Here is a 14117-nt window from a genome sequence, read left to right on the forward strand (position 1 = left end):
GCAGCACGCCGGAGGCCCTCGACGTCGCCATCCGTAAGCCCCGACGCCGTCTGCAGCGCCGCCGCCCGCCCTTCTCCGCAGTTGATTCGGGCAGGCGAGATGCGTTGCTGCTGCTTGTGGCTTCTGATTGGAGGAAGGAGAGAAGCTGGTTGCTTTGTTGGAGGGAGAGCAAGCTGCTGGTGCAGGAGAGCAGGACCATCCACGGCTACGGCAGTGGCAGTGGTGCGGTTTGTTCCGGCAAATCCTTGGCCGTGGAGAAGCTTGATTTGCTAGGCAAGATTTTGCTAGAGGAAGCACCCCCACCGCAGCACGCCGTGCAGGTCCCGGTGCGGCGTCCTCTCCGCCACCAGCGCGCCCTGTCGCCGGCGCCTGCCAACCGCCGTGGAGGAGCTCGGCCAGCTTCTCGCGCGAGACGACCGTGAGGTGAGGCTCCCTAGTTTTGCCTTTTGCGTACACCACGGACCGGTCCTCGCGGCCGTGCAGCCGCCGCCGTGTTTTTAGTGATGCTGATGAAATCTAGCTCATGATGATACCCTCTTTTACAAAACTTGATCAAAAAGGTTTAGAACACACCCTGCGTGATCCAAGTTTCCCACCATTTCCTCTGACGACACAACACAGTTTCAAGCGAGCTAGCAAGGCTAACGAAGAAAGTCAATAAGTTCACCGGAAAATTATCATTTCGTAAGTTTTGCAGGGCAAGTATGTAAGCAGACCCTTTTATGATGACTACATGTTTGGTTCTGAATATACATCTTTAGAGCTTCGTTTTGCATGTCATGGGAAAAGTAGTACAGATATATTGGGACAGCATACATAAGTCGACAGGTTCAGGTGTTGTCAAACTGTCGCTATGTTTCACGCTAGAGCAATAGAGATTGGGATACATCAGCCAAGCAGAAACAAACAAGAGATACGGCAGGCGCAGAAATATATCATTGGGAATTACAAACTCCGTGTGATTGCCAACGACTGAGGCTTGTACACTTAAGCGTCAATAATATACAGCAGGACAGCACCTTAACAGCTCCAGGCCAGGACTCCTAGTACCAACAACTGCTGAACAAAGTGATCAACTAAAACGTCGCCTATTCGACTGTATAAAGTCACCTAACAGGAAATACCGGCTTATCTACTGAAAGACAATGGTTCGGTGGGGGTCATCTCTGCACAACTTTATATATCCGGGGCAAAGCGGGGAACGATGAGGAGAAGCTGCCCCGATCATACTAAAAAAGCCTCCTCTGAAACTAGCTCAGCAGCTCCATCGAAAAACTGAGCAACACGCCTGGACTATGGCACACTTTATTTCAAGCCAGCAATCTCAGCCCTTGCTTGGTAATTGGGTGGTGGCTCATCGCTCAAATTTCTAACTTGCCTAGTTATAAATTTTTACAGGTCTCTCAAATGAATGCCGGTTCTGCACATTGAACAGAAATAAACATTACAGATCCACCAAGAAATATTATGAAATCAGTAGAAATGCGAATCCTTGGAAACAATGTGCTAACAAGTACCTGATTAACCGTGTGTGCCTTCCTAGGAGCTGTGTCTGGATGTTCCAGACCAAGATACTGCTCCCAAGCTCCATACATGTTTCTCTGGATAGGGTTAAATATGTCAGAAGATAAAAGTTCAGATATTAGCAAGATAAATAATAGCTACAGGCAATAGTTGCTTCAGCAAATATATGTACCTGGAACTTTGTAGCCACAATATCTGAATCTTCAAAGTAGTCTGGACGGCCAAGTGAAATGTATGCAAATTTCCACTGTCCAAATAATGAACATTGGTTACTACTGAATGTTAACAGGTAAATAAACACTGTAAACAATCTAACCTTGGTCAAACATTAAAAATGGTTGTATTCAAGTTGGCACTTGAGCTATCCGATTGTTCATAAAACTGAACAGCTCTGAACTAGATGGTTTTTCATGGAACTCATAAATAGTAGCCACCAGAAATCAAGATAACACTTAATAGCAACATTTCTATCCTTTTTCTTTCATGGCATAGAAATGATTTTTTAAGAATACACTTTACAGCTATAATGCCGACTATCATGAACCAACGGTTGGCTTTCAGATTACCCAAGTATTGGTTCCAAAATTCCAAGAAGTACAAGGACATAAACTTAGAAATGTAACTAGATGTTCTAGCAAATGTTTTAATGGTTACTAAAAGGCAGCTTTTTGAAGGGAAAAGTGTTAGGCACTCTAGTTAGACAGTGGAGTGGCATTACCTTTGAGAAATCCTCATCTGGAACTTTAAGCTTTTTCTGTATACGTTCCTTGATAGAAGATAGGGTCTCATCCTCACGAATAACCATAAAAAAAGGTTCTCCGAAGTTCTGAACTTGCTGTTGACAGTAACGCAAATATTCAGCATATCTTTTAACTATACAAATAAATATGATATTAATTACGAAATAGCAGTACTGCCATCCCAACCATGGATAAATGATAAACTATTTTTCAGGAATTTATACAAGACACTGAGCATTATAATGTCAGACATAAGGATAACAAGTCATACATAACAGAAACTTATGAAAGGACCAAAGCCCCAACAGGTCTCCAGGAACAGACACATGTTAATGCAGAAAATAACTACTGTGCCTATTACTCCTATAACTCGATGCTGAAAATTAGCTAGCTCTAGAGACTATGCATCTAGACACAAGCATGAACCTGGATAAACACGTTTATTCTACAATAACTGAGATGTTCTAAAAGTAGCACTGCGACAAACTTATCATATTTCTGAAGTACAGCAGTCCCTGAAGACCCCTTAAGTTAACATATAAATACCCAAGGGGAAATTTACTATAAAGATATACATGAATGAGATGAAAAAAGATATTGCTAGAATAAGTTTTATTTTCAAGAGATATCAAATAATAATAATAATAATCTTAGACGAAGAAAGACAGCATTAGAGTAAAAAGAACACTTGACCAAACGTAGTATTAGGATGATAAGGTGGCAGCGTAATAAGAAGGAATAGGCACACAAATTCGACACGGGTGTTCGAGAAAAAAAATCAACATGGATGATGGAGGCATTACCGTTTGGTTTTGAGTATCTTTTGTAAAATGATATACATGAATTAAGCGGTCAAAGGGACCAAGGTTTTTCTCCTCCTCTGGAACCTATAAAAGAGAATGCAAAATAGCCATTGATAAATAGGAGAGAGATGAACCATTCAACACCAGTATAGTTGTGAAGCATGAAATAACATACCTCCTCAGCACGCAATGTCCAGTACTGATCGTTAATGTTTTCTATCTTTTCATTTGGTGCGAAAACCTGCAGGAATTCCAAGTTAAATAACAATAGCCTCTAAAATTTGTTGGTTGTGATACATGCATAACAGAATTTATTACAACTAAGAAGCTATTAAACCAACAATGGTAGCACCTTGTATATCTTGTGATAAAAGACCTCAAGTAATCTTAGCTCAGCATTGGGATGAGACAACTCAACCTGATCGGATACAAGACAAAAAGTTAACCTCACAAATACAAAGGACTCCATAATCAGAGTATGTCAAATACAGACCACAAAATAAGGGATAATGATATACCTTCGATTTAATATCATTTAGCACATCACCAACAGTGCTGTTTTTTGGCAATCTTATACTGTGAACTGACACCTGATAAAATATGCTTTAGGGCTAGGGAACATACAAAGATCAACTGTATGACTGAAAGACCCCAGGAAAATAACCTCATCTTTTGTGGCATGATGATAAGTAACTTTTAATGTCTTCAGCGCTTGTAATTCTGGAAGTGGAATGTCCAATACCTCATAGTACAAAATATCAGAAGTCTGATACATGAAAAGTCAACATGTCATTCTCCACTTTACTTTGCATAGAATCCAATTGAAGAGAGAGAAAAAAATCAGTGTAGCGACCTGGTTATAGTGAATCAGCATGTCCAGTAGACGTTCAACGCCTCTGTACTTTATTGGTTGAGGCTTAGGTTGTTGCGAATAACAATTATGCGATGTAAGCCGAATTTTTGATGGATCATCCACTCCAAGTTTTTGAGCCACTTTTTCCACAACCTCATCATATGTGAAAATCTTTGACCTGTACAAAAAAAAAGCAAAAAGGAAAACATTTAGTAGCAGTACAGAATATCACAGTTTGCTAATCACAGCATTCCACATTCTTACATCTCGAGACAAAAATCATCCTCCTTGGGCTTCTCCAGTGAACGAAAGTGGACCACCTAAATATTACAACAGAATTTATAACATGAAAAAAGGTAGGATGATGATGTCAAGATGTTAACTCGCATCCTCATGGTCAAACATTAGAGCACAATAGAGATTACAGGAAAGACAATATATAATGATCATAGAGATGCTGTACAAAGTGTTATTTTCTTTTCTGAAGTGTAAATCATGAACTTGCTTAGTGTAAAGCAAATAGGAAGACAAAATTCATTGGTACAACGTTTTCTTTTAGATCTTTCATATATAATGGAATTCAGAATTCTAGTACATGGGACACTCCACATTACCTGTCGGTTACGTATATACACCAAAAAGGACGGGACGTCAGGGAATCTATATCGGTCAGCACTATCTGGCTTTAAAGATTTTTGAAAACAAATTATGTCGCCGTCTTCAAGCTGTGAACACAAAAGAGTCAATGTAAGAAAGCATCTCGGGAACAAGTACGATGTTAAGTTAAAACAACCTGACATTAGGTATTACCTGGCAAGATCGAAACAGAAGCCTGTTATCAATGTATTCACACATCACATTGGGATCGAACTTAATTTCCTAAAGTTGATGAAAGGAAAAATAAAAAGCATATCATCAGGAAAAAACAGTAAAATCATGAAGCAGAAGAATGTGTATACTGCATAAAAATCGGCAGTGTAGGCTTTTTTAAGAAAGAGACTAACCTCAAAAAGTTCAATATCATCGTCTTGTGAAAAACCTGCCAACATCCTTAACTTCGGCAGAATGTCCTGTGGTCTTCCTGAAGCCTTTACAAATAGCCTACCAACATACCTGAACAATCCATTCAGCAGAAGAGTAAATATCGAACCAAAAAATCAAGTATGAGTGTATGACACAGTACTGAGTTGGAAAGTAGGAACAGTACTGCAGCTCTTCCTTTTCAGGATCATAGAGTTTGAAGAAAAGAAATATATCATCTCTGGTCTTCTCTGGAAGAGGAAGAGGCTTAAGGTCCTATGTCACCCATGAAAAAATTGAGAACAGATTATCAGTTTCTAACCATATGAACAGATTTGGTAAAATGAAAGGCGTTAAATTGTAGGCTTGTTTGGTTCATATCTAACAATGCTAAAGCAAGCCACATTATTTTCTGCTTAACTTGCCTACAGTGCAGCTTAGAAAATGAATGTCATAGTCATCCTTGCCTATTTCCACAAATCTTTATACCTATTATGTGAGGCCAGCTGGAAACAAGTTCAGCACGCAATACTTATGACTAGCAAGTAAACACTAGTGACTAGACGAGTATGAACAAACTTGCCCAAGGGAGATGTGGCAAGCTTTGGTTTATAACCCTCCACAACGGAATCAATAAAAGCTCATAGGAAAGAAGATATTACCAGTCCAAGTTCAACTTCCAAGAACAATTTCAGTTCAGCATTGTGGGCCTTGTTCACCAGTTCCTTTAACTGCCCAACCTATATAAAATGCTCTCCTTTAGAACTGGCGTGTTCACGCACATGAAAAACAAGTATACAACTCAAACATATGCCCAAGAGTGATTAAAAGGCAAAGAAGTATCAGCTCAACAATAAATCCCACAGTACACTGGGCTCATGAGAAAACATATGGATTTTACAATGGGTAGAACAGAATCAAAGTATCTTCATTTCAATATGAATTCTTAATGTTACAGTCAGAGTGGTAGATTTATCTGAAAAGAACTCACCCACTAGTCAAATACCGATGATACATTAGCACTACTCAAGCAAAGGTGTTTCAACCATAAGTGACTCAACAAGATATAAAGGGCAACTGAGCTGAATGCACGATAGCTATTGAATACTATTCAAACCTAAGAGATTGAGGAACTTCACATCCAAAAGAAATATGTCTAAAAACATATGCATCATCAACAGTACGGGAAATCGATGATTCAAATTCAAATTTGTGCAAATTAATATGGATTATGCAGTTTTCCAAACATGACACAAATGGTCCAAAAACAACAGGGTAACAAACTGGGGTTGATGCAAATCTGCAAGTCTATTCTGTTAGTCAAATTGCTAGCCATAGTGCAGCACAATATAATGACACACAAAAGCACTACAGAGGTGTAACTATGTCTAGGCATCCTTCAATCCAATTAAATGTGTAATGAAATCATCTTACAGTGTGTGCTTCGTCTTGAGGAGACAATGGTCGGTTGGGTCTGTAAGTATGGTTTTGCCGCTTGGCCCACAGCCAAAATCGTTGAAACTGTGTAGGAATACCAAACTCCTTCGCAACCTCCTCCTGTAAAGCACTTCATAGATTAGTAATCAGTATACCAACTAGGAGATTCTCTTTTAACAAGCAAGTAAGGTCATTCTAACAGCAGTGCACATGATTCGCACATAGATTCATTAGATTGACTATAGGCCTAGTAGACCAACCATCAAAATAATTCCTTGAAGCTGTAAAAGGGGATAGCAAAAACAAACTATTATTGTGCCATTTCAAGCTTATGTGCACTTCTTAAATCTTGAACTATGAACATAAGTTGGTCTACCAGAGATAAACTTAAGAGTGCTTTTTAATCTAACATTAATGCGTGGCATCACTGGTAAGCCTACTTAAGTCCTTGAGTAACAACAAGCAAATTGATTCCTTTTGACAGGAATATGCCAAGATACACCATCACGTCATGTGATTACCTTGAATTGAGCAAAGGTCATCTGCTTTTGGATGCGGAAGCTTGGGACTTTATCATGATCAACAAGATCAAAATATATGTCTTTCCCTATCTGAGCTTTTAAGTCATCATCCCTCGCGACCTATATAATAGGATGAGCATAAGATATCAAAACAAAATAAAAAAATAAAAAAAAATGCTGAAGCAAGGGCAACTCATGTTATATGCAAGAAGGTTGACTAAAACACCTTGATGATGGTATAGAGGTGTGCCTCAGCTTTCTCCTTTTTCCGCCGCTCCTTCTCTTCACGGTCTTTTTCCAATCTAATCTGAGAGCAGACGGAAGTATTAGAGCCTACAAAAGAAGATACCCTGAAACTCAAATCTTAGGGTACAACTTACCCGAAGATGCTCTGCTATGTCTTTCTCATCCACATTACAAATAATTTTGTCCTTGTCACTTTCACGGATGTACACAAGCATATATGCATTTGAATATTTAGTAAATTTGAAAGGAGTGTTGTTTAATCCAGGATTTGTCTGAGGTAGCTGCAAAACGAAATTGATCAGCTCAGTGTTTATAAGATACTGAATAAAAAAAATGTGGCCTCGGAAATTGTAAAATACCTCCTCTTCACCACCATATTGCTCTTCCAGTGCCTTCTTTGCATCTTCTTTTGTTACACGCTCATCATCAAACTTGAACCTGGAAAATTTTACCTCCAGTGAATACTTAACATGAACAAACGAACTTGTTGCCAAAGAAGTATGTGCAAGATGTTCCCACAAGTGTGTTAATATTTGCATAGGATCATAATAAATCATATTCTTTTTTAAATAGAAGGAAATCAGCCATACCACTGGTCAGAAAGGGTAGGTCGTATGAAAGCATAATAATGTCCACCATGAACACCACCGCTATGGACAAGAACACTGTAAGAGCACAACTTTTATTAGCTGCACTGATACAAAAACAATAACAGAAATGCATCATCATGGAAAAAATTAATGACAGAAATGCATCATGGAAAAATAATAACAGAGATGCATCATCATGAAAAAACCTTTTAAGTTTTAACTAGACCATTTAGCATCTCTTTTCATTGTAGCACTAGAGCCCCAATTTTATTAGCCATGGCTGTTTATCTAATACACAAGTACATGTATCGTTGCTTGAATTCAGCTAAAAACAAGCAAGACATGACAATAACTATGTTCAGGGCAACATCATCTTTGTCATTAGCAGAGTCCAGAACAGGTCATATCGGCCAGAAATTCACAAACATCGCTTGGCAACTTATAGCCAGTATATTAATGCTTGGCATCTCCAACTACTGAGATTTGAAATATTAATGCATGCAAGTAAACAGAAAATAATTGAAAGATATCTCACTGACCTGTGAAGGGTGTAAAGGTTCCGCACATTCCTGTCAGCATCAGGAGATAAATATTTTCCGTCATCTCTATCAAGATCCAATTGAAGTGGGAATTCATAGCGATCGTTAATCTGTGGTTCAAAACAGATGGTAAGCATCCTTAAAAGGCTACAAATTAAAATATGGAAGGTAAAATGTCACACAGCACATTAAAGTTCATAAATTTCAGCACATATAAACACATTTTTTGTTTATGCATTTGTGCATACAAACAAAATCCCAAGTACTATGTTCACATGCAGAACAAAAGAAAGAAAAATGTATAATCACAGGTGGTGAGTGTAGGATATTATAAACTATACGATCATAATCATAAACTTGTTTTCGCGCAACTTACATGACCTAACATTTTCTGTGTCTGGATTTCAAGAAGTTTTTTTATCCTTTTATCCCCTTTTCTTTACTCTCGTTGGGTATAATCTCTAGCCTACCTAAGCTTGCTTGTAAGAAATTATGTTGTTTGAAATGTGAAAATGCACCTTCTGGAAAGTACATATGAACCTAAATTCAGGGTTGCATTTTCTAAAAGGGAAATGGCATTAGAATAAAGTCATATTATTGCAGCTTCAATCTCAAGCGCATCACTAGTCGGTGTCATCTAAAATGTATCTTACCGATGGTACATAATTACAAGTCGCTAAAAATAATAGGTTTGAAAAAAAGGAGAGAAAAGTTAAGCTTGTTCAAACCAATGTATGGCTAATGTAGATTGAATTCCTAATGCAAAAGCCTGATGCATGCTATTCAGCACAGATGTCTCCAGCTAACATTGACTAACATAATTTTTATCTATCACCCTAGAAGATACCATTCATACTCGAAAATGGCAGCATATCCAGAGTAGTTAGTGCAGCACGTTATGGAAAAACAACATTTATATGGCCATCTATGTTTGACCAAAATAATAAAATTGCATCATCTAGTATGTAGCTTGGAATCAATAGTAATAGTCCAAAAAAAATCAGAACATAGGTCAGGATAGAACAGATACTGGACTCAATGCCCACATGCACAAAAGAAAAACACATTATGCGGTATTTCAGTTTATGTTTAGTGCCTCAAGATTTCTGCTAAAGCTAAGACTACATAGTCTCGTATATCATCATTTTCAACATAAAAGCTTCTGAAATCCTGAAAAGCAAATTAACTGATGAAGAAGGAAAACTAGTTAGGCACTGATACAAACCTTCACCATCGTGTCCCGCATGAAATCATATTCAAAACGTTTTAGCTGAAGTTGCAAAACAGGGGGGAAGTCGATGAAAAGAACTCCTTTCTTTGCATCCTGAAACAACAGAATATTTTCTCTAAAAAACAATACAAATAAATGATAAATCAGGATTTTCTTGGTTGCCCTTGTCAGATATACACAGGTATCGTTTACCTAAACTATTATGCCACTCAATTAGATTATGCCTGTAAAAATAATAATTAAGGGTGGATTACTTTAGGAACTGATGACCTAGCTCAGTTGGTGGGAGGTGTGGGTGTAGATACCAGCCACCAGGTTTAAGTCCTTTCCAAGTCGAATTTGGGTGTCTAAATTCATCTTTTTTACAATGCCACCTAGTCCCTCCTAGGTTGGTCGATTGTTTTTTAGTGGATTACATTGAGAATTTTGGGGATTCTCATGGAGTCCATGTACACACACTCTAAAATTATGCAAAGAGTGCTCAGAGGGCCGCGGAAACTGATTAACATTATAACCGTCTCAACTCAACAAGACCAAGAAACAAGTAGAAGAATTTGATATAATTATACTAGCCAGAAATCTGGTCACTCAGCATAATGTTATATGGCATGTTATGATGCCTACAAACGTTAGAAGGTTGAAGTTTGAGGATCCACAAGTTGCCATTCAATTAAATGATTTGTAAACATTTTTGCATTTCCGGTGCACCCTTTTACACCTGAGATGCATCTTACCACAAACTGTTCAACCTTCATATTATACAATTTGAATAAATTGTGGTAGTTTCAAGTTGAGCAGCACTCCCTGAGTTTTTTTAAGAACGAAATTTGTCCTTATCTAAGCGATACGATTTAGATTCCAACTGTTAAACAAAGGCAAGCTTAGTTCTTCCGGTTTTTCAATGGCCCTGTGATTATGCTGTCATGCTACCCAAGGTGAAAGAGGTTTAATTATCACAAGCTCCATAAAACTAACCTGAAGGCCATGCTGTTCGGCATGATACTTGTTGTCACCTTCCAGACGCTCCACCTCAACGTACTTGTCGAATGAAGCATAGACATCCTGACATCCTTTGACATCAAGCTGGAGATCTGCATTGAAATATACAACTAGGTCAAACAACAGTCAGGTCTAAACTTTGCCACCCATATGTAAATAACATCGCCACTTGCCGTAGAAGGATTCTTTTCTTGTTGATTTGAAATCCACATTGATACACTCGATGTAATTCATATGGTGCCCCTCAAACAATTGTTGTATAGTGCCCTCCACAACAGTTCCCTTGAATCAACATTTACAAGCATAATTCAGTCAGAGATACAACAGTTCAGTAAACAACACCGGAGGATATAAAAGAAAAGACCTTACAGACGTCAAACCTTCATCTTATCTTCCAACTTCTCGGAAAGAACTCTATTTAACTCTTGAACATCATGTTGCATAAATGAATCATGCATGTCCCACCCGAATGATTTTGTGAGCTCCTTTGTAGAGACACTGCTATCATTATACTGCAACTTATAAAAGAGTGACTGTAGAGCTAACGGAATGCTTCCTGAGGGCATATCATTCTCAGTGGTGGGCATGTGATAAACAGCCTGATAAGAAATACCTATAGTTAGCTATATCCGAACAAATTCAGCAGAAAATCAATGATATGTGAATTTGTCATTTGTACCTTTCTGAAATACGGGATGTGGTACAGCGTCTGAAGAAGAGAATTCATGTAGCAAGTAGCACCTTGATTTTTCAGACCAACATAACCAGTTTCCTTTTTAGAGTCATAACTCCAATAGTCAACAACTTTACACACAGCAACTTCAGCTTCCACTATACAAGTATCATTTACAAGATAACCTCTACTGGGGTTGTAGAGTTCACCCAACAGCATAAATGAAGTGAAACCCCAATCACTTTCTCGAGCAGAGAACTGATGTTGTGTTTCTGCAGGGGTCAAAAGTTAGTTGGCTAAGTTTGTTACTGAAGCCTCAAAGCGATCAATATCTTGATAAATAATAGGTTAAAACGTAAACGGCGTGATAAAAGGACGCACCTTTTCTTATTGTAAACTTGTTGTGAATTTGATTGACCACAGAGAGGCTGAACTGCGCATATCTAGTCCATCCATATGGCAAGACTCCAGAATCGGCCACATCCAAATACATAGACAAGAATTCAACATTATTTCCTCTAGGGAAAATCAAAATTCGCCTGCACAACAGAATGGATCCCGTCAATTACACAAAAAATAGAATGGTAAAGTTGATTAAACATACTAATTCAGAGGCAAATGGAAAGTAAGCAATTACCACTTGTAGCCTCCGACAACAAAAACTTCGGAGTAGAGCTTCTTTGTGCTAACTCTTGATAGATTCTCAATAGTCCAAGTAAATCTTGAGATTGGTGGATCCTCTATCTGTTGGTTTTCCACAGTAGCAGCTGGCTCAGCAGGCACAACTGGCATGGTGAAGGAGAGAAAGCATGAATAGCTGATAAAGTCAAATGCTAGATCAAATAACAAAAGAGCAGATAAAAGAACAAAGTGGTTCTAAGTTGATGGTGCATAAAGGCTCAAAATCAACAACACTACTTAAACTACTGCAAATAGTAATGGAAAATGCACCCCAATAATTGGAGGAATTTGTCATGTTATTGCGATTGTTGCACGCAAAAATTACTACTACAGCCACTCCTGTAATTACTGTATAATAAAAAAACTTGCATTGGCATAAAAGCAGATATGTAAGTACGCGCAGACCAGCACAGTTCTAACACAACTTAACTCCTCGGGAGTAGTAATTAGTAGCACCCACATATACACTATGTAAGCTATGAACGAAATATACTGAAAAGAACAGATTGCAGAAGACATTAAGATTCAAAATTCGACAGCAATGCCAAATCATAGAACAAGCATGATGCATAGTCAATACTATATACAGTAAAATTCCGGCCAGAGCACTAGTGACAAGGGCACCATGTGCACAGAAGATTTTAAAAAAATAATGGTATAGTGCAGCAGTAACACCACGCAAGGACAAGCAGAGATCATAACAAATATGGGACACAAAAATGCAGCCTGGCTAGATAGCTGGTCTGAGTATCTACACACTACAAGTAACAAGTCACAGAACATAAACTATCTGTCAACCCATAGCACATAATGACGTGAAGTATTCGCAAGAATGAACCAATCAAACCTTCCATTGGCTGCGTTCCATTCGGCAGCTCCTGGTGCGGCACGAGCACCTCCTCTTCCTCCTGCTGTTGCTGCTGCTGCTGCGAGGGGGGAAAACACGAGAGAGGCACAACTCAGATCCATTGCTCCATCCCTCAGGGAAGCCATCAAAACCCCAAACCCTAGAATTCCGTACGCGCGCGGGGGGAGGGCACGCCCATCCCAACACGCCACGCCAGAACCCCCGACCCCGAGACCCACCCAGAGACCTAGGGCGAGGGCGCGCGCCCCGCCCGACGGCCGCGATGCCCTCGGGGCCCGATGCGGCGGGCGGGGCCCGCGCGAGAGGAGGCGGGGAAGGAACGGGGGCGCGGGGGCGTATCTGCGCCCCTCGCGCAGGCTTACCTCGGCGGGCGGCGGGGGCGGCGGCGAGGTCGTCATGGCCGGCGGGGACGCGCGCGGCGGGCGGGGAGGGGACGGAGGCGCGGGTCGCCGGCGGCGATGTGGGGACACACCCGGGAGTGGGTTACGTTGGGGGGGGGGCGGTGGAGATCGCGAGGGGGTGGGGGAGGTAGAGGAGAGAGAAAGGAAGAGGAGAGGGGAGGAGAGAGAAGGAGAGGTTTTTGGGCCGTGGAAAGTTCCAGGCCTTGTGCGGAGGCTTGCGGGGGAAGGACGGTGCGCGGGTGGGCGGCTGGGATCGAGGGCTGCGGTGGGATGGACGGTTGAGATATTATAGGCTCGACGCGGCGGGGTGCCGGGTAGAACAGGGAGGGCGAGGAGGGAGGGACCCCGCCCCGACAGGGCGTAGCTTTCGCTTCGCTTCACGTAGGCCGCCGGGAGGTTCACGGTTCGCGCCCCGGCATGGAGACGAATAGACGATGCGATGTGAGGTAATCGTGATCGCGGCGGATAGCAGCTAGTTGAGGTAATCGTGCTGCTCGTGTCAGGTAGCTAGTTCTGTTTCTGTATTCGATTTTATTCACTTATCTGTGTAATACATAGATCGAGTTATACCGTATACTAGAAAACTTGGCCCGGCTTTGCTGTGATTGGGCTAGTGTTCTGCTTTAGAATTTGTTTTAGTTGACGTGTGAGGCTCAAAACTTTGAGTTTGCAAGTGGTAACTTTTTTTTTCCAAGTTGACTTTGCATTATCAACTATACCCAGCTATAAAAGGATCAAAACCTTGGTATTAACTCAGTTTTAGAACTGCATAACCGGTTACTGTTGGGCTTTGGTACAAATATACCTTCCTATGTCTAAGAAAATATAAAGTAGGTATAGTTCGAGCTTCAGTACATAACCGCAAACTATCTTGCACCAAATCAAAATTTGTATCACTTCTACATGTGTTCCTATCAGGATACCCATCTTCACAGCCTTAACTACTCTAGAATATTGAGTATATGGAAATCAAGCCAACTGGATATGACCA

At 40.3% G+C, this 14117-nt stretch overlaps 1 protein-coding gene across 1 annotated transcript; it reads right to left on the reverse strand.

The window, feature by feature from the left end:
* Positions 1–914: 914 nt before the first annotated feature.
* On the reverse strand, positions 915–13226 carry LOC117845303 (ubiquitin C-terminal hydrolase 12). Its single transcript, XM_034726295.2, has 32 exons — positions 13088–13226; positions 12705–12783; positions 11814–11961; positions 11558–11715; positions 11183–11448; positions 10884–11102; positions 10677–10785; positions 10480–10595; positions 9499–9597; positions 8274–8383; positions 7735–7809; positions 7504–7582; positions 7279–7425; positions 7125–7205; positions 6899–7018; positions 6375–6497; positions 5603–5680; positions 5128–5216; positions 4925–5033; positions 4731–4799; positions 4535–4645; positions 4185–4240; positions 3921–4098; positions 3732–3833; positions 3586–3657; positions 3420–3485; positions 3243–3308; positions 3068–3151; positions 2243–2359; positions 1697–1771; positions 1518–1601; positions 915–1420 (listed from the first exon to the last, which is right to left on the reverse strand). Exons 1-32 carry the CDS (start codon positions 13121–13123, stop codon positions 1379–1381), a joined length of 3363 nt encoding a protein of 1120 aa, XP_034582186.1. The 5' UTR covers positions 13124–13226; the 3' UTR covers positions 915–1378.
* Positions 13227–14117: the final 891 nt, after the last annotated feature.

This window comes from Setaria viridis, chromosome 2 (assembly GCF_005286985.2).
Source record: "Setaria viridis chromosome 2, Setaria_viridis_v4.0, whole genome shotgun sequence".
Taxonomy (NCBI): domain Eukaryota; kingdom Viridiplantae; phylum Streptophyta; class Magnoliopsida; order Poales; family Poaceae; genus Setaria; species Setaria viridis.